This window comes from Erinaceus europaeus, chromosome 13, assembly GCF_950295315.1.
Source record: "Erinaceus europaeus chromosome 13, mEriEur2.1, whole genome shotgun sequence".
Taxonomy (NCBI): Eukaryota; Metazoa; Chordata; class Mammalia; order Eulipotyphla; family Erinaceidae; genus Erinaceus; species Erinaceus europaeus.
This window is the reverse complement of record NC_080174.1, coordinates 5,406,345-5,433,373: the sequence shown is the minus strand read 5'-3', so window position 1 is coordinate 5,433,373 and position 27,029 is coordinate 5,406,345. Positions and strand designations below refer to the sequence as shown.

General features: G+C 51.7%; 1 protein-coding gene across 4 annotated transcripts in view; it reads left to right on the top strand.

Annotated features, from left to right (window-relative positions):
* The window catches only part of WTAP (WT1 associated protein), a 31,458-nt gene extending 4,659 nt beyond the window's left edge, over positions 1–26,799 (top strand). For 2 of the 4 annotated variants that reach the window (XM_060205228.1, XM_060205229.1), the window contains exons 2-8: positions 3,090–3,127; positions 7,027–7,082; positions 8,645–8,703; positions 13,448–13,575; positions 16,523–16,701; positions 23,569–23,723; positions 25,380–26,799. In XM_060205228.1, coding sequence (XP_060061211.1) covers positions 3,098–3,127; positions 7,027–7,082; positions 8,645–8,703; positions 13,448–13,575; positions 16,523–16,701; positions 23,569–23,723; positions 25,380–26,017 — 1,245 coding nt within the window. In that variant the 5' untranslated portion in view covers positions 3,090–3,097 and the 3' untranslated portion in view covers positions 26,018–26,799. Of the gene's footprint in view, positions 1–3,089; positions 3,128–7,026; positions 7,083–8,644; positions 8,704–13,447; positions 13,576–16,522; positions 16,702–16,931; positions 17,271–23,151; positions 23,307–23,568; positions 23,724–25,379 lie in introns of those variants that run through there. The other 2 variants (XR_009553603.1, XR_009553602.1) reach the window with 2 other exon arrangements.
* The last annotated feature ends 230 nt before the right edge of the window (positions 26,800–27,029 follow it).

Sequence of the window (27,029 nt, the reverse complement as noted above, 5' to 3'; positions counted from 1 at the left end):
CCGGGAATACAAAATGCTGAGCACACTTTAAACTTTAAACTTGTGGGGGCCGGGTGGTGGCGCACCTGGTTGAGCACATCTGTCCCCATGCACAAGACCTGGGTCCGAGCCCCGTCCCCCACCTGCAGGAGGGAAGCTTGATAAGCAGTGGAGCAAAGCTGCGGATGTCTCTCTCTCTCTCCCTCTCTGTCTCCCCCTTCCCTCTCAATTTCTCTTGTCTCCAGTAAAACAATATTTAAAATTTTAAACTTGGGGGTTGGGCAGTAAGTAGCGCAGCGGGTTAAGCACACGTGGCACAAAGCGCAGGGACCGGCGTAAGGATCCCCGTTCGAGCCCCCCCCCCCCCCCCCCCCGCTCCCCACCTACAGGGGCGTCACTTCACAGGCGGTGAAGCAGGTCTGCAGGTGTCTGTCTTTCCCTCCTCCCTCTCTGTCTTCCCCTCCTCTCTCCATTTCTCTCTGTCCTGTCCAACAACAATAAGGGCAACAAAATGGGGAAAATGGTCTCCAGGAGCAGTGGATTCATAGTGCACCGAGCCCCCCAGCAATAACCCTGGAGGCAAAAAAAAAACTTACACTTGTTCTGATTTGCACTTTACCAGCATTTGGTCAGCTGAGCAGAAAACCTGTCTTTGTAAACACTCAGGCTTTGAATTTGCAGCTTAGATACGCCAGAAAGGAATAACCTTGGCTGGAAGTGACACATGCCATGGCGTTTACAAAAACTCGCGTATATCCTCTGACCATTGTCTGTGGGGGCCAGGGCAGGGCAGGGCAGGGGTTTGGGGCTTGCTTACCTCGGAGTGCCTGCTGTGGCATGTCATACGTGCGAGTCATTGCCTTTGCCACTATACTGCCTCCCAGACCACCTCTTTCTTTTTGAAAAACGGGCCAGAACTTTTGAAAGGGGAAGAGCCTAGGACCCGTTGATGGAACTAGAAATAACTCCTGGTTAGCACTCTTGGGGTTGACACTCGGCCAGACTCCTGCAATTGGGGCTTAGAAACAGACAGGAGGTGCTGTCCTTTAACTTCTGACTTCTCCCTCGGAGTTCTCCAGGAAAAAAAAAGAGAGAGACAGACAGACCCTAACACAAGTCTCGTTTTCCTTTTGTGGAGACAGAAAGTAGTGATTCAGTGGCAGCTAAAGTCCAAGCCCATCTCAGTCCAGAGAGAAGCCACAGCTCAGGCCTGTGCACGGCCCAGAATGACATGCAGATGTTGAGAGTAGACGCCACGCCCGCTGGAATGGTGGCCCAGGTGGATGGACACACAGACCGGCTCACAGGCTTCCCGCAAAGGATGTGCTTGCTCTTGAGCTCAGGAGGCCTGGGCATCCCGAGGAAGCGGCGGGCCAGGCGGCCCTCTGTTCCCGGAGCACCTGGGTCCACAGGCTCAGGTGTGGGCCGGCCGGCCGCGTGGAGGTACCCGCGGGACTGCAGTCAGCTCAGAGGGCCGGAGGGAAAGGCTTAGCCGGTGGAAGTACTGCCTTCACCTGGGACCGAGCCCTGGCATACAGCGGGGGTGACGCTGTCCCTCCCTTTCTGTCCCTCTCATTCAAACAAAAAAGGAGCAGAGGCGTCGTATATATGCTAGGAAATGTACCACTCAAGCTAAAGTTTAGTGGAAATAAAAACAAGGAAATGGAAAGACAGGTGTAGGCAGTGACGGACAGGGCAAGTTCTGGGCAGCTAAGACCTTGCGTGCCTGGGCGCTTTGTTCTAGTCCAGTATCACATCGGCTAGAGGGCCACTCTGGCCTCGCTTACGAGTAAACTGAAAGAAAAAGGGTACATTTGAAATCGTGAAGATACTGCTATGTCTTTAAAGGCACTGACTGCTCAGAGAGGCTTGGTCAGCTCAGCTCAGAAAGGGGACATCTGTGTCTGCTCAGCTGCGTGCGGCCAGCCAGCCGGAAGCAGTCAAATTGCGGGTCTGGATCAGTTAAGGAAATGGAGAACCAGGGCTTGAACCCAGGGCCTCTGCAGAACTGCATCCTCCACCCCTTGCACTTGCTTTTGCACTCCTGTAAAATCACATTATTCTAGACCATTCGGATCCTTTTAAAAAGGCTGCTGAGTTGATAGGAGAAAGAGAACTAGGGTGTCACTGCGGCATGGCACAGCACGGCACACGGCCTCACCCCCAGGGCCGCGGCTCTCGGGACCTGTCCCCAAAACTCCAGGACTCAGTTTTTGTCGGGTGCTCTGTCTCTTGGTTTTATTGACAGTGTGATAGAGTAGTACTCCACTTGAGTGCCTGGGCACATCTGTTTCAACAGAGTTAAGGTTTACCTGGCGTTATATAAAGAAATTGATGGGGAGTCGGGCGGTGGCGCAGCAGGTTAAGTGCACGTGGTGCAGAGCGCAAGGACCAGTGTAAGGGTCCCGGTTCGAGCCCCCGGCTCCCCACCTGCAGGGGAGTCGCTTCACAGGCGGTGAAGCAGGTCTGCAGGTGTCTGTCTTTCTCTCCTCCTCTCTGTCTTCCCCATCTCTAGATTTCTCTCTGTCCTATCCAACAACGACAACAACAATAACCACAACAATAAAACTAAACTACAAGGGCAACAAAAGGGAATAAATAAAAAAAATTAAAAAGAAATGGATGGGGTGGCCCGGGAAGTGGTGCAGTGGATAAAGCAGCGGACTCTTAAGCATGAGGTCCAGAGTGATGTCTGGTTTTTTCTCTCTCCTATCTTTCTCATGAATAAATTAAAAAAGAGAAAAAATAATGGAGAGAGATGTTAGTGACAGGAAATGACAGCATGTCGCTGTAAAAGCAGGGGGTGGGTACAGGTTTGCCACGAATGCACCCCGTCCTCCGTCCTTTCAGTAGGATGGGGGCTGCCCGAGTCTTCGTATGGTGAACCCTGAGAAGATTGTTTTAGATAATCAACTTACAAGATAGCAACCGAAGGAGCTGGGGTGGTGTGGGAACTCTGCAGTATCTTGGAGCCTTTCTGCAAATCTACAGCTGGTCCAGAATAAGTTTATTTCCATTAAGAACAATTAGCCAGTAATTGTCCATCACTGAGCTTGTAATGTTGGTCCCTTAATTGGGAGAAATGACTGATCTCTTTAACCTTCCCCCAGGATTCAAGATGACCAACGAGGAACCTCTTCCCAAAAAGGTATGTTTTTAAGCACTTGGGGGTGGGGAGCTGGGGGAGGGCTGGAGTATGGAAGGAAATAGCTGCGTTGTTTGCTTAGAGCCTAGTCTTAGAGCTGTACTGAATGTGTAAGACAGGAGACCGAGTGTCTGCTCAGCCAGCCTCTGGGAAACTGTCACTCGTTGCGCTATAAAGATGTCCTGAGGTTGGGGCCAGGAGGTGGCGCACCTGGTTAAGCACACACGTTACAGTGCACAAGGACCCGGGTTCAAGCCCCTGGTCCACCTGCAGGGAGAATCCTGCACGAGTGATGAAGTAGGTCTGCAGGTGTCTCTGTCTCTGTCCCTCTATATCCCACCTCCCCTCTCAATTTCTCTCTGTCTCTATCCAAGAATAAAAATTAAAAATATATAATAATAATACGTCCTGATGTTTGTCTTTGGTGTTTTTGTTTGTTTTTACCAGAGCACTGCGTAGCGCTGGCTTATGGTGGTGCAGGGGGCTTGAACCTGGGACTTTGGAGCCTCAGGCATGACAGTGCTATCAATCCCCTCCCATGTACGTTTTTATTAGATTAATCTATAATAGTCTTTATTATACACGTGCCCCAGCTGTACAACATGTCAAAAAGCAAATCGCTCCAAGTTCCTGTGAGCTGCGTGGAGCAACCTGCCGTGTGAAGTCAGACCGTTTTAAGTTGGGCCGGAGTGTGAAGCCACTTCTGCATTTCCCAAGAAAAGGGGGCAGCTGCCAAGATTTCTGTCCTGGTCTCGAGCTGGTCATTCTCCATGTAGGCACCGCAGCATGCCCTAAGCACACACACGGCGGTCCCAAAAGAAGTAGCAGTTTCTGGGGCCCGTTGGCACCCTGGGTAAGGCCCACAGGCTACCACCATGTGCAAGGACCCGGGTTTGAGCTCCCACTCCCCACCTGCAGGGGGCGCTTCATGGAGAGTGAGCTGGGTTGCGGGTCTCTCTGTCTTCCTCTTCCTTCTCAATTTCTCCATCCGTTCAAATAAAGAAAGAAAAGGAGGGGCCGGGCAGAGAGACAGCATCATGGTTATGCGAACAGACTCTCGGGCCTGAGGCTCCTAAGTCCCAGGTTCGATCCCCCACACCACCATAAGCCACAGCTGAGCAGTGCTCTGGTGTTTCTCTCTGTGTCTGTCTCTGCCACTCTCTCAAAAATAAAATAAAATACTTAAAAGAGAAAAGGAGGGCCAGGCAGTGGCACACCTGGTTAAACACACACATTACAGTACGCAAGAACCCAGTTCAAGCCCCTGGTCCCCACATGAAGGGGGAACGCTTCACAGGTGGTAAAGCAGGGCTGCAGGTGTGCCCCCCTCCTTTACCGCAGAGCTGATCAGCTCTGGCTGATGGTGCAGGGGAGATTGAACCTGGGACTTTGGAGCAGGAGTCTCTCGCTCTCTCTCCCCCTCTCTCTCTTTCCACCTCTTCCTCCCCTCTTCTCCCTGCTTTTATCCAGTAATAAATATAATTTAAAGAGGGGCCAGGTGGTGGCACACCAGGTTAAGTGCACACGTAGTACAAAGCACAAGGACCCACGCAAGGATCCAGGTTCAATCCCCTGGCTCCCCACCTGCAGTGTGTGTGTGTGTGTGTGTGGGGGGGGGTAGCTTCACAAGTGGTGAAGCAGGTCTGTAGGTGTCTGTCTTCTCTCAGTTTCTCTTTGTCCTATCAAAATGGGGGGGGGGGGCTCCAGGAGCAGTGGATTCCTAGTGCAGGCACCGAGCCCCAGCGATAACCCTGGAGGCAGAAGAAGGAGAAAATTAGAAAGAGAGAAAAGGGAACAAATAACTGCGGAAGCAGTGGCTTTGGTGCTGCTGCTGGCTCCCAGCCCCCCCCCCCCAAGTTTTTAGGAAGAGTTTGTATCCAGAAGCAGGTGTGTGCTTACTGACAAGTGTGTGACTGTGAGTGTTCAGATGGATAGTGATTTGAGATTTTGTCTTTGTTTTGACGTCTCATTACCCATGAAATGAGAATTGTGTTTTAACGATTAGAGAATTGCTGAGCTTTGCGTTAGACATTGACCGTATTGTGGTGGTGTGGTTTGTTTCTCTTCTGTTTTATGGAGGAGACTAATACTGAGACGGGGCCGTGCTAGTAGTCGCAGGGCGCCCACTTCGGGCATTGTGCTCCGGCGCCCGTGCGGCTTCTTGACCCCACGGCACCGCCGCCCCTTTGCACAGGGCTTCCCCGGGCACAGTGTTTGCTGTCAGGAGAGCCAGCTCCCGGCCGTGGCCATGCAGTTCGTCCGTCCGTCTGTGTGGCGGTGGTGGTAGAAGCAGGAAGTGCCTCCACCCAGCCTCCTTTGGGGTCAGAGTCCTGCAGCTCCCGCGGCAGCGCGGGGACAGGCTCCACGCAGCCCAAGAGTGTGTTCCCGGTGACGGGCACCGTGTGAGTGTGTGCGTGACTGCGCTGCTGTCTCGTTAGCCCGCGCGCGAGCAGCGAGCTCCCTGGCAGCCATAGTTGGTCTCCCGTGTTTTCTTTTCCTTCCTTTTTTCTCTTTATATTTAATTTTGTTTATTATCACAGAGAGAGAAATTCAGAGGGGAGAGGGAGAGAGACACCTGTAGCCCTGCTTCACCACTTGTGAAGCTTTCCCACCACAGGTGGGGGCCAGGGGCTTGAACCCGGGTCCTTGCGCACAGTAACGTGTGCACTCAAGCAGATGCGCCACTGCCCGGCCCCTTCCTTCCTTTTTTTTCATGTCATAGTAGTGTGAGTGCTGCTTGGCTCTGGCTTTTGTTGGTGGGGCTCGAACCTGCGGCTTGGCACCTCAGACACAGCCAGCCTCTGTGTGTGACCCTGCGGCGACTCCTCAGCGATTCTGCGCTTACCAGTGCCGCGTGAGTGACATTGTACAGTGCACAGATAAATCGGTGCACCTTTCCTAAAGTTTACCCGAGGTGGTGCATATAGCAGGAGTCTGCTGTTACTATTCTTTAAGGTAATCATTTCATTTACTTATTTATTCATGACAGACACATGCAGTGCTGGAGATCAAAGTCAGGGCCCCGCACACACTAGCTTGGCTCTCGTAGTCAACCACCTCCCTGCCCGCTGTGATGCCATTCTAAAAATACAAACAGCCCAGCTTCTTAAAGCTTTCTGATGGGAGATCATATTGTCAGCAGTGTGTGAGCGGAGACACCGGAGTCTCAGACTCCGGGAAGGTTTCGTGTATAAGCGGAGAGCTTACTTAGGGCAGCGGCTCTGTCTTCACATACAAGGAGACAACCAGAAGTTGGTGGATTAAAAGTTACCCTGTCCTGGCTGGGCGGTGGCTGATACTTTAACGCACAAGGATCCTAGTTCAAGCCCCGCTCCCCACCTGCAGGGAGAAAGCTTCTCCAGCAGTGAGGCATGTCTGCAGGTGTCTCTGTCTTCCCTTCCCCTCTCAATTTCTCTGTCCTGTCAAATAAAATGAAGAAATAAATACTAAAATAAAATACACCAGTACAGAGAGTAGGGTTACACGACAAGAGTGGCACAACATATTACTCTGCTCAAGGACCCAGGTTCAAGCCTCCGGTCTCCACCTTCGGGGGGATGCTTCTCCAGAGGTGATAACAGTGACTGATACAAGTGTCTGCTTTTTGCTGGTTTGTTTTACCAGAGCACTGCTCAGCTCTGGCTGATGTGGTGCAGGGAGCCACAGGCATGAGAACTTCTGTATAACTATCATGCTCTCCACCCCTGCCCCAGGTGTCTCTCCTTATCTTCTGTAACCCCTTTTTAATCTCTCTCTGTCTTGCCAAACAAACGAGTTATTTTGTGTTCACCTAGAAAGGAAGAGGAGGAGGAGACAGGCGGGCAGAGTCTGAGTGTTCGTGGTACTTGCACACCTTAAGTCTGCAGGAAGAGCACTCGGTTCATGTATTGATTCTCTTGCAGGTTCGACTGAGTGAAACAGACTTCAAGGTTATGGCACGAGATGAGTTGATTCTAAGGTAAGATGTTCTTTCAGCAGAGCATCAAGCTGTAAACACACCGCGTAGGACTGGGCGGCGTCGCAGCTGTCAAGGCCATGCAGGTTAGCGCAGGCGAGCAGCTGGCTGCAGGTGTCTGTCTGTGTCTCTCTCCCCACCTGTCACCTTATCTTCATGGTCTCTTGTTAGAATTTTATTTCAAAAGGAAAAAACGGTGTCGGGCCGTAGCGCAGCGGTTTAAGCGCAGGTGGCGCAAAGCACAAGGACCGGCGGGGGAGGATCCCGGTTCGAGCCCCCGGCTCCCCACCTGCAGGGGAGTCGCTTCCCAGGCGGTGAAGCAGGTCTGCAGGTGTCTGTCTTTCTCTCCCCCTCGCTGTCTTCCCCTCCTCTCTCCATTTCTGTCTGTCCTATCCAACAACGACGACATCAACAGCAATAATAACTACAAGAACAATAAAAACAAGGGCAACAAAAAGGAAATAAATAAATAAAATTAATTTTTTTAAAAAAGGAAAAAACAGCCACCAGGAGCAGGGCGGTGGATTTGTCACACAGCACTGAGCCCTGCAACAGCCTTGGCGGCAAAAAAAGTGACTCCTTGGTAATGCTTGTCTGTGTCAGACTATCAGAGTGGGGATGTGTCTTCTTTCTTTTTTTTTTTTTTTGTCTCATGTGAAGCTTACTTTCTTCACATGTAGTGAATAGCATCCCTCTTGAGGCCTAGGAGCTATTGCAGTGGGTAGCGCTGGATTCAGAAGCAGAAGTTTGATTCCCAGCGCCGCCTGTGCCAGAGTGCTGCTCTGGCCTCCCCCCCCCCCCCCATCTCAGGCTGTCGGAGCCCCAGACGTGCAGGCTCAGTGTTCTGTGGTTGAGTTACTTCCCTGGCTTCAGGGCACTAAAGAAAACTTTGTCAGTGAGAGAAAGAGTGAGGGCATCCCCGGTTAGCAGCCCAGAGCCCCCTTTCTATGCCAGGCACATCTCAGCAGACAGCAGGTCTAAAAATAGAGGTGAGCTGCTTCTTCAGCTTCCGTAATCCAAGCACGGTACTGACCGTATGCTGTGTACATCCTGAACATTACATGATCCGACCCAGGGAGACAGACACGCTGGTTATATTCTCAGCAGAGGACGCTGTTCTGTTCCCTTTTATTTATTTATTTATTTATTATTTATTTTCCCTTTTTGTTGCTCTTACTGTTTTATTGTTGTGGTTGTTGATGATGTTGTTGTTGGATAGGACAGAGAGAAATGGAGAGAGGAGGGGAAGACAGGGGGAGAGAAACGGAGACAGACACCTGCAGACCTGCTTCTCCGCCTGTCCTGTGAAGAGGCTCCCTGCAGGTGGGGAGCCGGGGGGCTCGAACCAGGATCCTTCTGTCGGTCCCTGTGCTTAGCGCCACCTGCGCTTAACCCGCTGCGCTGCTGCCCGACCCTTTCTGTCGCCTTTTGTCTTGCTCCTGTGGGTTGAAAAGGAAGGCCTGCGGGTGACCGTGTTACTTGGGAGGTTTCCGGTTGTGATCTTTCTGTGTGTTCCGGTCAAGCGGCTCCAGCTTACGGCCGCGCGTGGGTTTGTTTCTGTGCAGGTGGAGGCAGTATGAAGCGTACGTGCAGGCTCTGGAGGGCAAGTACACGGACCTGAACTGTAAGTGCACCTGTGCCACTGCCCGCCTCCTGGGCCGTTCTCTCTGCTTTGCTGGAACACAGTCTCCCTTGGCAGATGTGCTTGCATCTGCTTTGTCTTCACAGCTCACTCCTATTTTGGGTAGAGACGGAAAGAAATGGAGAGGTAGAGGGAGGACAGAAAGCCATCTGCAGCCTTGCTTCACTTCTGGAGAAGTGCCGCGCACCCCTCCCCCACAAGTGGGGTCCGGGGGCTTTAAACCCAGGTCTTTGCATGGTGATCTGTGCACTCAACCAGGCCTGCCACCACCACCTGGCCCCTGTTGGGATGTTTGTTTGTTTGTTGATTGTTTTTAATTGAGGATGGAGACAGAGGTTGGGAAGGAAGGGGAGGTAGGGAGAGAGAGCCCTCCGCTCATGAAGCCTCCCTCCTGAGGCTGGGGGCTTGAACCTGCATCCTTGTGCATGATGACCTGATGCCCCACCGTCTGGACCTTCCTTGACTGACTGACTTTTCTTCTCTTTTTTATTATTTACTTTTAAAATTTCTTTATGACTTTGCTTCTTTTCTTTTTTTTTCCCCCTTTCCAGACCACGGGCCAGCTCTGGCTCATGTTAGTGCTGGGAGATTGAACCTGGGACCTTGAATCCACAGGCATGAGTTTTTTGCATAAACGCTATGCTTTTTGGGGGCTGGGTGGTGTGGCGTGCCTGGTGAAGCATAACCTGCTACAATCCTCAAGCACCCGGTTCATGCGCCTAGGCCCCACCTGCTGGGGGACAGGCTGCAGGTGTCCTCTCCTCTCTCCCTTCTCAACTGCTGTTTCTGTTGAATAATTTTTTAAAAGAATTCTTTAAATCTTTACTTACTAGATACAGCCAGAAATTGAGAGGGTCAAACCTGGGTCCCTGCCCACTGTAGCATGTGCATTTTTTTTTCATCCCGGGCCCAAGAGTTTAAATCCTTTTAATTTTCTCAAAATCAACTAAAGATTATATTAACAAAGTTTCTGCTTTCAAATTGTTTTTTTCACTCAGAACAGTGACAATTTGAGTATAAAAACCACTTCCTTGGGAGCCGGGCAGTGGCACACCTGGATAAGTACCCACGCCACCATGCGCAAAGGACCCGGGTTCAAGCCCCTGCTCCCCACCTCCACAGGGGACACTTGGCAGACAGTGGAGCAGTTCTTTCTGCCGGTGTCTTTTCTCTCCATCTTTATCCCCTGACCCTCTCAATTTCTCTGTCCTGTCAAATAGGAAGGAAGGAAGGAAGACAGAAAGAAAGAAAAGGAGGGAGGAAAAGGGACTGGGGAGACAGCATAATGGTTATGAAAAAAGAGTCATGCCTGAGGCGCCAAAGTCCCAGGTTCAGTTCCTAGCCCCGCCATATGCCAGAGCTGAGCAGTGCTCTGGGTAGGTCTCTCCGTATCTTTCTCTCTTGTCTCTTTCATTAAAAATAATTCAAGATATGGGAGTCGGGTGGTAGCGCATGGGAGTCGCTTCACAGGCCGTGAAGCAGGTCTGCAGGTGTCTGTCCTTCTCTCCCCCTCTCTGTCTTCCCCTCCTCTCTCCATTTCTCTCTGTCCTAGCCAACAACAACGACATCAAAACAACAATAGTAATAACTACAGCAATAAAACAAGGACAACAGAAGGGAATAAATAAATGTTTTAAAAAATTTAAAAAATAAATATAGAGCAGGGGTAGATAGCATAATGGTCATGCAAACAGACTCCCATGCCTGAGGCTCCAAAGTCCCAGGTTCAGTTCCCTGCACCACCGTAAGCCAGAGCTGAGCAGTGCTCTGGTTAAAATAAATAAATGAAGATATATACCTAAAATAGACTAGGGAGGATATGGCTGCTGGGGGGAGTCGGGTGGTAGCGCAGCGGGTTAAGCGCACGTGGCGTGAAGCGCAAGGACCAGCGTAAGGATCCCGGTTTGAGCCCTGGCTCCCCACCTGCAGGGGAGTCACTTCACAGGCAGTGCAGCAGGTCTTCTCTCCATTTCTCTCTGTCCTATCTATCAATGACAACAATAACTACAACAACAGTAAAAAAAGGGGGGGGGGCAACAAAAGGAAAATAAATAGATTAAAAAATGGCTGCTAGGAGTGGTGGGTTCATTGTGCTGGCACTGAGCCCCAACCAAAAAAAAAGTTGTTTTTTTTATTTTATTGTCTTTTATTTATTTACAGCTAGAAATTGAGAGGGAGAGAGAGACTTAACAGCCCTGCTTCACCACTCATAAAGCTTTGCCCTTGCAGGTGGGAACGGGGCTTGAACCTGGGTCCTTGCGCACTGTAATTGTCTGTGTTCAACCGGGTGCACCACCACCCAGCCCCTAAAAAGCCAGCTTCTAATCCAGAAAGATGAATCCCCTGAAATTTCAGTAGTTATATGACTCTATTGTAATACATGAAGGGTCAAATCCTTAGGAAAGTTTAAAATAATTTTCTGTGTGATTATTGGTGTTTCTATTTGTTCTTCAAGGGCGTTGCGCAGCCCTGGCTTAGGCGAATTCGCGGTGCTGAATTTGAGACTTTGGAGCCTCAGGCAAGAGAGGCCATTCATGACTGTGCTGCTGCCCTGCTCTGTGTGACTGTGATTACTGTGCCATGTGTAATGCAGACAGATGCAGGCAGAGACCTTCCCTGCTCTGTGTGACTGTGATTACTGTGCCATGTGTAATGCAGACAGATGCAGGCAGAGACCTTCCCTGCTCTGTGTGACTGTGATTACTGTGCCATGTGTAATGCAGACAGATGCAGGCAGAGACCATCCCTGCTCTGTGTGACTGTGATTACTGTGCCATGTGTAATGCAGACAGATGCAGGCAGAGACCTTCCCTGCTCTGTGTGACTGTGATTACTGTGCCATGTGTAATGCAGACAGATGCAGGCAGAGACTATCCCTGCTCTGTGTGACTGTGATTACTGTGCCATGTGTAATGCAGACAGATGCAGGCAGAGACCTTCCCTGCTCTGTGTGACTGTGATTACTGTGCCATGTGTAATGCAGACAGATGCAGGCAGAGACCTTCCCTGCTCTGTGTGACTGTGATTACTGTGCCATGTGTAATGCAGACAGATGCAGGCAGAGACCACCCCTGCTCTGTGTGACTGTGATTACTGTGCCATGTGTAATGCAGACAGATGCAGGCAGAGACCTTCCCTGCTCTGTGTGACTGTGATTACTGTGCCATGTGTAATGCAGACAGATGCAGGCAGAGACCATCCCTGCTCTGTGTGACTGTGATTACTGTGCCATGTGTAATGCAGACAGATGCAGGCAGAGACCTTCCCTGCTCTGTGTGACTGTGATTACTGTGCCATGTGTAATGCAGACAGATGCAGGCAGAGACCTTCCCTGCTCTGTGTGACTGTGATTACTGTGCCATGTGTAATGCAGACAGATGCAGGCAGAGACCTTCCCTGCTCTGTGTGACTGTGATTACTGTGCCATGTGTAATGCAGACAGATGCAGGCAGAGACCTTCCCTGCTCTGTGTGACTGTGATTACTGTGCCATGTGTAATGCAGACAGATGCAGGCAGAGACCATCCCTGCTCTGTGTGACTGTGATTACTGTGCCATGTGTAATGCAGACAGATGCAGGCAGAGACCTTCCCTGCTCTGTGTGATTGTGATTACTGTGCCATGTGTAATGCAGACAGATGCAGGCAGAGACCTTCCCTGCTCTGTGTGACTGTGATTACTGTGCCATGTGTAATGCAGACAGATGCAGGCAGAGACCATCCCTGCTCTGTGTGACTGTGATTACTGTGCCATGTGTAATGCAGACAGATGCAGGCAGAGACCTTCCCTGCTCTGTGTGACTGTGATTACTGTGCCATGTGTAATGCAGACAGATGCAGGCAGAGACCATCCCTGCCTTCCATCTTTATTTGGTGACTGGGGACCACTGTCAGCACTACTGTCATTTACTTATTTTGCCACCAGGATTGTCACAGTAAGTCAGAACTACCGACTTACAAAAGAGCACTTGTGGGTAGGGGTAGAAGCGTTAACGGTTAAGCAAAGAGACTCTTAATGCCTGCAGCTCTGAAGTCCCAGGTTCAATCCCCTGCACCACCATAAACCAGAGCTGAGCAGTGCTCTGGTCAAAATAAAATAAGGAGAACTAAATAAATAAAAGAGCGTTGTGGTGGGTTTTTTTTTTTAATATTTATTTTATCCCCTTTTTGTTGCCCTTGTTTTTTTATTGTTGTAGTTATTGTGTCGTTGTTAGATAGGACAGAGAGAAATGGAGAGAGGAGGGGGGAGAGAAAGACAGACACCAGCAGACCTGCTTCATTGCTTATGAAGCAACTCCCCTGCAGGTGGGGAGCCGGGGGCTCGAACCGGGAACCTTCAGTTTGGCGCCACCTGCACTTTCCCCGCTGTGCTACTGCCTGACTCCCCGAGTTCGAGCTCCCTGTCCCCGCCCTCAGGAAGGAAGCTTTGCCGAGGGCTGGAGCCGTGCCACAGGCGTCTCCCCTCTGTCTTCCCCTTCCCTCTCAGCTTCTTTGTTTCCTATCAAAATGGGGAAGGTCTTCAAGGACAGGTGGATTTAACAATTGCTTGTAAAGGGAAGAGGCGAGCCAGGCACCCTCTGGGGTGGACTGGGGGCCCGTGTCCTAGAACCTGACGGTCTGCTAGTCAGGCCATGGCCCAGCTGTGACTAAAGACAGTTCAGAACTCTGTTTGGTGTTGGAGGTGGATTCCAGAACGTTGTTGATTGCTGCCATCTTCTCACCCGTCAGCTAATGATGTGACTGGCCTGAGGGAGTCCGAAGAAAAGCTGAAGCAGCAGCAGCAGGAGTCGGCGCGCAGGGAGAACATCCTTGTCATGCGGCTGGCCACCAAGGAGCAGGAGATGCAGGAGTGCACTGTGAGTCTGCGGGCAGGGAGCACGGGGGAGGCGGAAAGTGGGGACACATAGCTTCTCAGCGCTTGGCTTTAAATTGGCGTGTGTGCGGGAGGCCGGGAGGTCAAAGGATTCGGAACCCACCTGCTTCCCATAGCTCCGAGCGCTCGCCGCCCCTCCCGTCCTCGTCCCGCCGGTTCCCTGGGGGCCGCGTAAGGGTCCCTGAGTGCCCTGGCGGTGCTCCCGAGAGCTCCAGCGGTGCCGAGGAGGGGGCAGGCCCCAGGTCGTGTCCGGCTTCTGACTGACTGGTGACGGAGCGGGTTATGCTGGCAAATTTGAAATCGCTGATGATCACAGAGCCGGGAGACCATTGTGAAGCTCGCTGCCGGCTAAGCGAGGGTGGCAGCTCCGAGCCCTGGAAGAATGGCAGAGGAACAGCTTGCTGGCACCGAACTGCATCCTCGGCTGGCCTCGCGGGCGGGCCGTGATGAAGCGAAGCGACACGGAAACGCACAGGAGGGAGACTCTCCAGCTGGGGTCTTTCCTCCAGGGATGTGCCACATGAGCGATCAAGACAGAAACAGAAACGGAAAGACAACTCCCTGTGGGTCCCGTCCCTTCGCAGCGGCCTGGTCTCCCTCGCTGCCATGTCCACGCGGCGCCCCGGCTGCCTGGGGCTCGGTCGGGCTCGGGCTCTGACTCCGGCTCCTGGGCAGACTGTCCACACTCTGGCGGAGCTCTTCAGGCCAGCTTCCCTCGCTGCGAAACGGCTTCTTCCGCTGCCACTTGCTGAAGAAGAGGACAGCCGCTGTCCTTTTCCTGTTTCCCGCCGTTTCTCCCCTTGCTCCCACCAGTTCAGGGCCCACCAAGGAGCCGTTGGTGTTCTCTCTTTTTTTTTTTTTTTGCATTTTTTTCTTTTATTTATTTCCTTTTGTTGCCCTTGTCTTATTGTTGAAGTTATTATTGATGATGTTGTTGTTGGCTAGGGCAGAGAGAAATGGAGAGAGCAGAGGAAGATGGGGAGAGAAAGAGAGACACTTGCAGATCTGCCTCACCGCCTGTGAAGTGACTCCCCTGCAGGTGGGGAGGTGGGGGTTCGAACCGGGATCCTTACGCCGGTCCGGCGCGCTTAACCCGCTGTGCTACTGCCCGACCCCCGCCGTTTTCTTGACACTCAAGCCAGACTCAGTTTTTGGTGTGTTCCCTCCTTTGCCACCCCCCACCCCCGGCCTCAGGCCGTCATGTTTCCACTGCTGTCACAAGACTTTCTTCTTCCGGTTCAGTCTCAGGGAGAGACAGGAGGAGGGCAACCACTGCACCACACCACCACTCACGGAGCTTCCTGTGCCGCTCCCGTGGGGGGCCAGGGGCTCTCGCCTGGGGCCCCCCCCACCCTCCGCCCTCCGCCTGGCTATCCATCTCTTGGCCCCTTGTCTGTCTGTCTATTTGTTTATGTGAAGCGTGCTTCTTAGAAGCTCGCTAGTGCTTTGCAGTTGGAATGTGCATACTCTCCTTGCTGTGGGGCGGCCGGCCACCCCACCCTTCAGACTCAACTTCCCCGTCTGCTTTTCCTCTCTGACACAGGCCAGCGGCCTTCCCTTCGCCCGCCCCTTGCTGGCCTGGCTCAGCCACTCCCCCCACCCGCCCACGCCACCTGTGCTGGGGGCACTGCGCCCTTCGCCCGTCCTCGTGGCCTGGGTGCCAAGGCGGCTCCCTGCAGCCCGTGCCCGCAGCGCGAGGGGTTGTCGCAGAAGCCCAGCACGAGGGCCCACGTGCCAGGGAGGGCGGTGTAGCCCGTGGAGAGAAACAGCAGCTGTGCCGAGGCCAGGCCAGGCCTTTCGGTCTGGCGGGTGTGTGGCGGCGGCCTCACTTGGCTCAGCTCGGGTGGAGCTCACGGGTGGCCCAATGTATTTCCTGTGCGGCCTCCCTAAGCTGCAGGAGATGGCCCGCTTCCCACAGACATTCTCGGTGCACTGCTGCTCACAGCTTTTGTCACTTGATGGTGGGCTTGTTTGTGCTTCCTGACGGTGCTGTTTGGGGAATGCTGACTCTGGCCCTAGGTAACTCCAGGTGGGGGTCAGAACCTTGAGCCAGGTTTACTTTGGGTGTGATGAGACTGGCGCATCACTGGCGCATCGAATGCGAGTGAAAGCGCACTCCCTGTTTTAAAAATCTTATTTCTAGTGTGTTGCAAAGTGGTCCGACTGAGATCTAAGTGGTTTTCCGTCTGTAAGTGGAGGGCTTCTGGCACAGCGGCGGCAGAAGGCCTGAGAGCTGGAATTCCAGCCCCGGCCAGGCAGTGCTCGCTCTGCTCTGTTAGGGTTATTACAGCCTTGCCTCCGTCCGTCACCTGTCAGCTTTGTGACTCTGGTTCCCATCCACTCAGGACGGATATAAGTCACACACGCCGTCTGTATGTAACTGTAATGCCAGTCCATGTCAGTGTGAGTAGTGGGCGTCTCTAAATCTAGAAATGCTGGTGTGTCCTAAGCGAGACCCTTATGCCCAGTGCCTGGTGTGCAGGCCCACATCTCAACAAGCAAACTCAGGCCCTCGAGTGTTGTATTAGAGAATTAGTACCTGCACGCTGGGTTTGATAGCACAATGGTTATGACAAGAGACGCACGCCCGAGGCTCCCAAGTCCCAGGTTCAGCACCTGCCCCGCCATAAGCCAGAGCTGAACAGTGCTCTGGTAGGAAAGAAAGAAAGAGAATTAGTATTTAATGTCGGGCTTTTTCCCAGTGGAACTGACATATTTTTGTACTATTTTTCTTGCAAAGTTAGAACCAACCTCTAGGGTGGTTTCAGTTCCTCACAGATAATAACCTCAACTAGTTGTTGTTAACTTGTCCTTTGTCAGAGGGTTTTAAGATCAAAGGGGAGGGATGTATTAGTGAGTCAGTAAATGCAGTCAACAGAAGAAACGTAGCCCACCTACTGCTGGTGGTAACTGCTTGCTTTGCTTTGCAGACTCAAATCCAGTACCTCAAGCAAGTCCAACAGCCCAGTGTTGCCCAACTGAGATCAACCATGGTAGACCCGGCGATCAACTTGTTTTTCCTAAAAATGAAAGGTGAACTGGAACAGACAAAAGACAAACTGGAACAAGCCCAAAATGAACTGAGTGCCTGGAAGTTTACGCCTGATAGGTAAACAAATCCTACTCCCCAGTCAAGACTTCCCTGACAGTCCCACTACGAGAAATCTGTGGTTGGCACAGCCAAGTACTCGTTTCCACACCAAGACTCAGACTTTTTGAGCCAAAAAACAAAAAAAAAAGCCACATTCCTATACTGTCCAGCTTGTAATGGTTAATGTAAAACTTACCAGATGAACCTTGTGTTTCAGCTTTTTTCTCTTCCCCCTCCCCTTGCTTCAGAGGCCCCATGGCGTCGGACTATTCCGAAGAAGCGGCCACCTCCGCACAAGTCCCCTCTAGAACACGTAGACACTTGAGAAATGTTTCTGTTTGAAGAAAATAGAGGGAGAAACCCAAGTCTTAAGTCTGTGGCACACTGTGTCTTCAGACAGTGTGGCGGAGTGAAAACCTAGAGATTTTAATCATGAATTGAACATGTAAAATTCCAGTAAAATGCAAAAGCGGACTATGCATCGCTCCTAACCTTGAGCGTAGTGACTTAGACAACCGTGTGTCAGTTTGGCCAATGAGACTGTGGACTTCGTGATTGTTGAACTGCTGGGTCAAAACTCAAACGAGGTGAATTTTGCCTCCAAAGGTTTATTTGCTAAGAACCAACTTAATAGGTACTAGTAATCAAATAATAGCTGTCAGTACAAATAGTTCAATATCTAACCACATAGTTTGGGGCTCCACGTTACTTGGTGGAGTCTTAATTCGCTGTGGTTTACTCAACAGTGTGTTTTTTGAATGGTTGCTAATCTTACCAAGGACTGTACAAACCTGCTGGTGTGCTATCAAACCAGGTTTAAACTGTCTGGAGCATTATAAACATCCATTTCACAACTAGATTGTATAAGGATATTGGCTGTGATGGGACTCGCTGCATTCTTCTTTTTTTTTCTTTTTCTTTTTTTTTCTTTTTCTTTTTTCCAGTAGTGAAATCTCTTAAGTCCCCATCCGTCCAACAGGCACATGTTGAAAGAACGTTGTCTTTGGTGTTACGGGGAGTGTCTTCCTTCCTTCATTGTACCTGGCCTTTTGTATTGCACTCGATATTCAATTTAATGTGCCTTGAAATAGGTGGGGGTTTTTAAGGAATATGATGCTTTTGTTGTACTTTGAACATTTTGGCGGGGGACTGTGGAGAGCAGAGTGATTTTGGAAAACTTGTTGCTGTGCTCTTCGAGTGAAGGAAAAGGCTGTATCTCGTTTTTAAAAGACCTTTTTTCCAGCTGGCATCATAAAAGACAAGGAGACTTTGGCACTTGTTCCTTTTTGAGACTCTGTCCCAGGATACTGTAGTCCAATTAATGAGGGACAGCTTCACAGGGTGCCTGCCGGAAGACTGGGGAAATGATGTATTGGAACAGTGGGCTGGCCTGAGTGAGACCTTGTGTGACTTGACAACAAAGGTTATAGCGATCATTTCTAGCGATTCCATTTGCTCATTTAGATAAATGAGGCATTTTCTCCATGCTTCCATCCAGTCCTGGAGGTGAATTTTTTCCGTCAGCTCATTCTGTAAGTCACCAGTTCGAATTGGCACTTGGTGATAATGGAGTCTAAGATGAGTGGAAGATAAATGTTCCAGATTGTCCCAACGTTTAAGTGCAGTGTTATCAAGGGTGTCTTAAGTTCTCTCTTAATCATTCAAATCAATTGTAAGTATCTTGTATGCATCTGTGCCTTAGGGAATTAACTGGGGCAAAGGGTGGGTCGAAAAGTAGTTTGTGTGACTTTTGAGCAAGAAATTTGCTTCTAAAATTCTCACAGTTTGTGGGGCCTAGCGGGTAAGTAACCAAATACGTTTGAAAGTAGGTTGTGGGACCTGTGATTCAGGCCTTTGTGTATAGCTGATGATGTCACTCCAAGTCACAGCAGAAACGGCCCACATACTTGGAGCAGGTCGAACATGACTTGTTAAATGTATTAACGTGTTTTCAAATTGAGCAGCTTCTCTATGGTTTAACTAACTCTGGGGCCTGTGGAGTGTGGTCCCCCCCCCATCTTACTGTTAAAAATATTTTTTAATTTACAAGTGAAACATACTCTTAACACATACAGTTGAAACTGTGTGAAGGAAGGAGGTGAAAATGAGATCCCTCCTGGAGGTGACTGAGCCCTTCCCCCTTGTTCTCCAGGATCAGTTCAACTTAAATGTTGTGAACATCATCAAGACAATAATACTTGGTAAAGATCTGCTTCCCGAGTGAAAGAGGACTGAGGGCAGCACTCTGCCAGTCCAGTCCTCAACCCCTCCGGTGCTCGCCACACTTCCCAATACTCATAGATGATTTCACTTCTAATGCTCACAGAAGCTCGCCATTGCAGTGACGATTCAGAAGTTGTGTTTGGTGAGCAGTGAGCTGTAGCCAGAGCCGTCTGTAAACAAGATGCTAGGTGCCTGCTCAGGTGTATTTCAGAGAGAAGAGTGAGAGGGGTTTCTGTGGTTTTCACTTCCCTTTTTCTTTTTACCTGATAGGCCAGGGAGAGTGAAAGAGGAGGGAGGGAGAGAGAGACACCTGCAGCACTGCTTCACCACTCAGGAAGCTGCCTCCCTACAGGTGGGGGCCAGGGGCTTGAACCCGCGTCCCTGCTCTTGGTAATGTCTGCACTCAAGCAGGCGGGCCACTCACTGCCCAGTTCCTCACTTGCCTGTTTGAAGTTTTGATTTTGAAGGAGAAAGATTTTGTGTCTGCTCCGGTTAAAATCTTTCCAGTGTGTGGCAGGTGGGGGGATGCCTTTTTAGAATGTTTAAAGGAATGCACTACAGTCTGACTGACTGGCTGACAGAAGTGTATGTAGTGTGCACTTGGGCACCTGGGCTAATGGCCCACATTTCCAAAGTAGCTGGTCTGCCTCCCCTTTGATAAGTAAACAATGTACAGCCTCTGTTATTTGATAAAAACTTCATTGGTATTACTATTTTTTGCTTTTAATAGGGCAGAATTTGAGGAGGCAGTAGGGGAGAGCAAGAAAGACGCCTTCGGCAGGGCTTGAACCCAGGTCCCCTGAGTGAGCTAAGTACAATGTGTATTCAGCCCAGTGTGCCACTGCTCCTCCTTGTTTTTGTGGGGTTATTTATATGTAATTTCTTCCTTGGACTGTTTTCTTTTTATTGATTTAATAATTGATTTACAAAGTTATGAGATAACAGGTCTAATGCACACCGTTCCCACCACCAGAGTTCTGTGCCCCACTCCCTCCATTGGGAACTGCAGTGGTTCTCCAAAAGTCACAGATGTGGGTTGACTATAATTTCTATAAATATCTGTATTTATGTATATTTGTCCTTTTTTCTTTTTCCCTGTGGTTCTGCCTTCTCCTTCTAAGTCACGCCTATTTCCTTTTCTTTAAAGATTTATTTATGGGCAGGGGTAGATAGCATAAGTTACAGAGGCTCTCCTGCCTGAGGCTCCAGTGTCCCAGGTTCAACCCCCTGCACCACCAGATTTATGTATTATGAAAGAGACCAGAGCACCACTCAAAGGTGGTTTATGGCAGTGCATGGCTGGTGCACTCCACGCTGGGGGTTGAGCCAAGATCCTTGGGCTGGATTCTTAACTTTATGAACACGTGAGAGAGAACACCGTGCCTTGAGGCTAGGTGGGGGCTCACCTAGTTGGCTGCCTGTGATGCCATGTACAAGGACCCTGGTCCAAGCCCCCAATCCCACCTGCAGTGGGAGAGAGAGACTCCGTGAGTGGTAAAGCAGTCATGCAGGTGTCTCCGTCGGCCCCATGTCTCTTAATTTCTTTCTCCAGTAAATAAAGAAAACATGAGAAGACCAGACCATCACTTTGGCACCTGCGCTATTAGGAATCAAACTTGGGCTCTCATTCTTGAGAGTCCAAACACTCTAGTTACTTGTTTGTTTTTCAGTCAGTAATTTTAAACATTTCCAAAGACAGGTACTTACATTGAGCTGTCAGTTTTCTATGATGAACACGAAATGGACCCTGCACGGCACAGTTACTGGTTTTAGAATGAGAGAAAGCAAGAGCTTCTTTCTAGCATATGCAGCTGGAGATGGACAGGCCCAGGCTGGGACAACCTTGGTGACCTTCCAGACTCCTCTCCTTCCTCTTTTTTCTTTCCCAGAGAGCTCTCAGCCCGGGCTTAGGTCGGTGCCGGTGTTTGAACCGGGGACCTCAGAGCTTACGAGGGGCCAGGAGGCCGTGCGGTGGTTGACGCACTGAGCTCTCAAGAGTGGGGTCCTGAGTCCATTCCCGAGCGCCATCTGATGTGCCAAAGTGATGCTCTGGTTCTCTCAAGTGTTGGGGAAGGAAAGCAACCAAGAAGGGTTTATGGGAGTGAGTAGAAGGGAGGCAGCCCACGGGCGCGGGCCTCTGGCAGAGTCCAGCTTGGGAGTTCAGTACAAAAGCTAGATGTTTGTTTTCTTACGGAGTACTGCTCAGCTCTGGGGGATTGAACCTGGGACTTCAGAGCCTCAGGCATGAGAGTCGTTTTGCATAACCATTATGCTCTCTATCCCTGAAGCTAGTTTATAAAATGGACACTTTCGCACTAGAATCTGATAGTGTGTGAGTTGATCAGAAAACGCTGGTGCTTTATAATTTGCAAGAAGACCAAATTGCAGCATCTTAGGTAGTGAATTCAGAGCATGGAAACTCTCCTTTGACTTGGTGCCCATCTTTAAGCTTCTGCTGGCATCGGTGTCATGAGATCTCTAAGCTCTTGGCTAATGACACCAAAGTCTAAGGTACTGAGGGTCGCAAGGGCTCTGGAGCTCCCCTAGTCAGAATGGACAGGACAGCCGTGTGGAGAGCAGAGCCCTCGCTGGGTGCTCACCTCGGATGGTACCAGTAGCCCCGGTTCTACCAGGCCACAGACCAGGGCAAGGGAGCAGGAGTGCCACACGTGTTGCCTGGATGATGCTAGGCCAGAACACACACAGAAAGCCTTGGAAACCCTGAAAGGATGGGACACCATGACCAGGGAGATGACTCAGTGTTTATTTAAGGACTCCCCAAGCAGAGGCTCCACGGGCCCCAACTCCGGCCCCGGGACCGCCATAAACCAGAGCAGAGTAGTTAAAGTCTGGTGGGTGGGGCACTGGACTTGTATGCACGAGGCCCTGCATGTGACCCCTGGCATGACGTGTGCCAAAGCGATGCTCTGGCTGTCTCACAGTAACAGAATGAAAGTTGGTCTACACAGTGGTCTGAAATGGTACATTGGGCACAGGAAAGAAAAGAGCATTGGCGACAATTTTTAAAAATGAATTCATTCTGGGAGTCGGGCGGTAGCACAGCGGGTTAAGCTCAGGTGGTGCAAAGTGCAAGGACTGGCATAAGGATGCTGGTTCGAGCCCCCGGCTCCCCACCTGCAGGGATGTCGCTTCATGAGCGACGAAGCAGTTCTGCAGGTGTCTCTCTCTCCTCGTCTTCCCCGTCTCTCTATTCCTCTCTGTCCTATCCAACAACAATGACATCAATAATTATAACAAGGGCAACAAAAGGGAATAAGTAAATGAATAAAATTATATATATATATAAATTCCTTCTGAACCACATGACAAAACTATCAAACTGTTCCTATGCAAATCACAGGCACGCCCTTAGCTCAGATCCTCTTTAAAAAGTGATCGTTTCTGGCATGGCTGAGGCCGGGGCAAAAGGCAGTGGGGCTGGCAAGCTGGCGTGGGCGGTGTTCAGTGCCGCTCCGCCCTGCCATACGCATGGCCCCGGCTCCTGCCCAGTCCCCAGCACAGTCCCCACAGGAGTGACGGACTGATATTGTGCCCCACCCCACCCCCAGCATTGTTAGCCCAGTGCCAACAGGAAAAGGTAGTGCAATTTCATAGGTTTTTGCAGTTACCATGCATGTAGAGTCCATAGTGTGAAGTCGATAGTATGAAACGCCTAACGTGGCCAACATTTGTGTATTTACGTTACTTCGATGACTTACCTTCATCTTGGATTTGTCCAAAGAGTAATAATCTCTTTATGAAAGAAAGCTTGACCATATGAATATTTCAGTCAGTAAAACAACCCGTATGGCAGTTTAAGGCCACTCAGATGTCCTGGAAAGACTGCAAAGTCGACTCTCTTAGAGCTGACACCCGAGCCTGTCTCGGGACACTTGCAGGGCATTCCTCTCCTGGCGCAGTAGACACAGGTGGCCTCGTGAGCTCTGCCTCTGGAGAGTCATATTCAGGGCGGCTGGCAGCGCACCTGGGGAAGTACTCGCCCGACAGTGCGCTAGGACCTGGGTTCAAGCCTCTGGTCCGCACCTGCAGGGGGGACGCTTCACAAGCAGTAAAGCAGGGCTGCAGGTGTCTCTCTGTTTCCCCCCTCTTTTTCCACCTTGATTTCTTTTCTGTCTATTCCGTACATTAAAAAAAAAAAATTAGGAGAAGATTGATTTTTTTTTTTTTTTAAAGGCATACTTGCTAAGCAATGCATGTGATATTAACAAGTATTTTCTCTCACAGGAGGGATTTTAAAGAGAACACTTTGGTGTTACGTTTACCTTGCTAAGAGTTTTTCTCATCACGCTAAGGGCCTCCCTGCGGTGTTTTATGAACACTGGCATGCGTGAGGTGCTTGCCACTAAGCCGCCGTTCCCCGAAACGCAACTAGCTGGCAAGCAAAATCGATGTTAAGGTAATAGAAACCGAAACGCGGCCGCTCACTGTGCAGAGCCGACCTTTTGCTGCTGAGCTGGCAAACTACAGAACCGCCGAAGACGGACCTGCTCCGGAGCTGAAGACGGCGATGCCCGGGGAGGCGCCCGCGGGGGCCCAGCGCGGTTCTGTGTGTCGGCCTCTGGGGCTGCGGCAGTCGCGGGCAGAGAAGGTCGCGCAGGCTCTTGTCTTCACTTTGTTGACGGACGGCTCTTTCCTTTGCAGCCAAACAGGCAAAAAGTTAATGGCAAAGTGCCGAATGCTCATCCAGGAGAACCAGGAGCTTGGAAGGCAGCTGTCCCAGGGCCGCGTCGCACAGCTTGAAGCAGAGCTGGCTTTACAGAAGAAGTATAGTGAGGAGCTTAAAAGCAGTCAGGATGGTAAGGGGCCTTTCGAAAAGTTTGCTTCGCTGCGCGCTGGCCGAGCGGGGCCGCCGCCGGGCGAGACTGGCAGGTGAGGCTGTGCCGGCTCCTCTGCCCGGCATCTTGGCCGGTTCATCGGGCGGGCGGGCGAGCGAGCGAGACCTTTCATCTTTGTCGTCGCTTTGTTTTGCTCCCTCCCCTTCCCTGTCCTGAGAATTTACCGTGTAAGTTACTTTTTTAAGCCTTTTAAACTTTATCATTTTTTATTGGATAGAGGTAGTCAGAAATGGGGGGGTGGTGGACATAAGAGAGGAAAGGGGACTCCTGCAGCCCTGCTTCACTGGTCGTGAAGCTTTTCCCCTGCAGGTGGGGGCCAGGGGCTTGAACCTGGGTCCTGAAGCATGGCCACATGTGCACTCGAGCAGGTGTGCCACCACCACCCAGCGCTCTGTGTACATTTTTTTTTTTTAAGCTTGACTTTGAAAGGTGGGGTCTGGGGCCTGGGCTTCAGTGCAGAGGCCGGTGTTGCCGTGTTAATGCCAAGGCGTGGGGCGCGGATCGGTCGCCTCCAGGGAGGGCTGCGCGGGGGCTTGGTGCCTGCGTGATTCTAGGCGCTCCCGGTGGGGTGTGTGTTTGCTTTGGTTTTTCCTCCCTTTCCAGATAGAAGCTTGTGGACTGAGAGGTCGGGGGTAGAGAGCTCGGCTGTGGCGCTCATGAAGCTCCCCTTTGCCTGGCGCGGGGCCGCGGGTACCCGGGGACTTGACTTTTGCAAGACCACTTCCGGCCCAGTGAAGCGGCCCCTGTGCCCTCTGTCCTCCAGGCCAGGAAGGAAGGGAGCGGGCACTGACAGTCCGTCAGTCTGTCTGAGTCTGACGGCTCATTCCAGACTCCGCTGCAGGGAGGAGTAGAGGTTGAAACTGCCTCTTTGGGGTGGTCGGGGTTTCCATTCTGCTTTTAGCTCCAGGGTTACACACGCTGGGGCTTGACGCCTGCGATTCCACGCCCCAGGCTTTTAGTTCACTTTGTTTTCAGATCAAGAGCGAGAGGCAGGGGAGGCACATAACACGGCTTTGCCACTCAGGAAGCTGCTTGTGCACAGAGCTCCCGTGTGGCGGCTGGGGGCCGAAACCAGGTCCTTGTGCCTCGCGAAGCAGATGCTGGGCAGCCCTCTGCCGGCCCTCAGAGACAGCTCCCAGCACTTAACGTGTGTGAGCAGGTTCTGAAGGTTTTCTTCTCCCTCTCCCTCCCAAGGAAAAACCTTTGCAGAGCTGAGTGGACACCTGTACTTAGCAATTTTCAAGACTTGCCTTCTTGATTTTCTTGATTTTCAGTCCATGGGGGCAGCACAGCCTTCTCGGGAGGCAGCGTTAGAGTTGACCCCACGCTGTCCCCACACTGGCCGGCTGCTGGGGGCCGAGTATCCAGGGCCTGCACGGAGGGCAGACCTGCCGGCTACGGCTTGGTGGCTTTTGACATGTGTCTGAAGAGGTGTCTGTGCCCCTCCCCGCCCCCACGACCCATTCCCGGGGCTCTGAACGGGGCCGGCAGCATCGGCCCCCCGAGTGTCCGTTCTGTTGTGACTGTGAACGTGCGTGGACTGCCTGGCTTTGCGGCAGGCACTGAGGACCGTGTGAATCTCAGATATTAAAGTGGGTCTGACTCTCCTTTGCACAGAGCTGAATGACTTCATCATTCAACTGGACGAAGAAGTAGAGGGCATGCAGAGCACCATTCTAGTTCTGCAGCAGCAGCTGAAGGAGACTCGCCAGCAGCTGGCTCAGTACCAGCAGCAGCAGGCTCCGGCCTCGGGCCCCGGCGGCAGCGGTGGCGGCGGCGGCGGCAGGACCACCTCCTCATCCTCCTCCTCGTCCTCGTCCTCGTCCTCGTCCTCCTCCTCCGAGCCGGAGGCTCCGGGGAAGGACTGCGGCCGGCTGGCCAACGGCCCAAGCAACGGCAGCTCCTCCCGCCAGCGGACGCCTGGGTCTGGCTTTCACAGGGAGGGTGACGCGGCCGAGGAGGACTCAGCGGGCCCCCCGGGCAACGGCGCGAAGGCCCCCAGCGGCCCGGAGGATCGGACGGCGGGCAGAGGCGGCGGCGGCGGCTGGGCGAACCCGCTGAGCGCAGGCTACGAGAGCGTGGACTCTCCCACGGGCAGCGAGAGCTCCCTCACGCACCACTCGCACCACACAGACTCCAACCCGGAGCCCCCCGAGGAGAAGGTGGCAAGCGGGAAGGGGAACCGAACTGCGGGCGCCCGCCACGTGCAGAACGGCTTGGACTCCGCCGTCAGCGTGCAGGGCTCGGTCTTGTAATGTTTGGTTCTCTGTTTCGGTTCGTTGTTCTTTGTCCTGTTTGTTTTTTCCAGCAAGTTTTTCTACAGTGTCGTTTAGTTGGGGAGAGGCTACTGTCCAGAAAACGAGCGCATACTTTGTCACAGCTTGCCTCCCCTCCCCTCCCCTTCCCTCCCTTGCAGGTGTGTGTTTTGCTTTTTGTTTTTTTTTTTCTTCCCTTCTCCCCTGCCCCCTTCTCTTCTCGGCTTCTGTGCCTCTGCCCCTTTGGAAATTGGAACAGTTAATTTGAATGTTGCTAAAAGGACATTTTGTGTAGGGTCGAGTTATTTTTCTATGAGTTAATGTGAAGCTGTAAATGGAAACCTTTCCCTCCGGTATAAGTAACAGTGCCGTCTGTACAGATCTGTGTTTCCAGCCCCCGTGCCGTGTCGTGCCGTGGAAGGGCGCCCTGCTCCGCTCCCCTCCCGCTCCTGCTCCCGCTCCCCTCCCTGCTGTCAGTAGACTCCAGCAGGCCAGCTTGCCCGGGACAGTCGCTTCGTCACTCAGCATTGGCCTCGTGCAGGCAGGGAGTGGGTCCCAGTAGTCTCAGTGTTAGATAGTTTCCCACCACACATCTGTGCATTTTCTCTTTAGGTGACTGAATGTTTAAAAAAAAAAACAAAAAAACCAACCCCGTGTGCATAGTTACCCTCGATTATCCTCGGTTTTGATGAACTGTTGTACCCTGTTGATGCAAGTTGCTCTGTGACCCCAGTATATATCTTCCCTGTACTGACCAAACCTAAATAAAGATTTTTATTGTAGCCCTGCGTGCGTCTGCTTCTGTACGTGTGTGTGTGGAGCACCTGCCGCTTATTTCTGTTGACCGGCTGGCTTTTGGCTTGGCGCCCTGCCGGTGAAGGCTCGGCCTGTGCTGTGGCCTGGCCCCCGGGGCTGGTACGACGGCACTCGGTCTTGGAGGGGCTTCGGGGCTGTGCTTGGACTCTCCTGGCCTGTGCCTCTCTCCCTCACAGTGCCTGTCGTTGCACGTGGA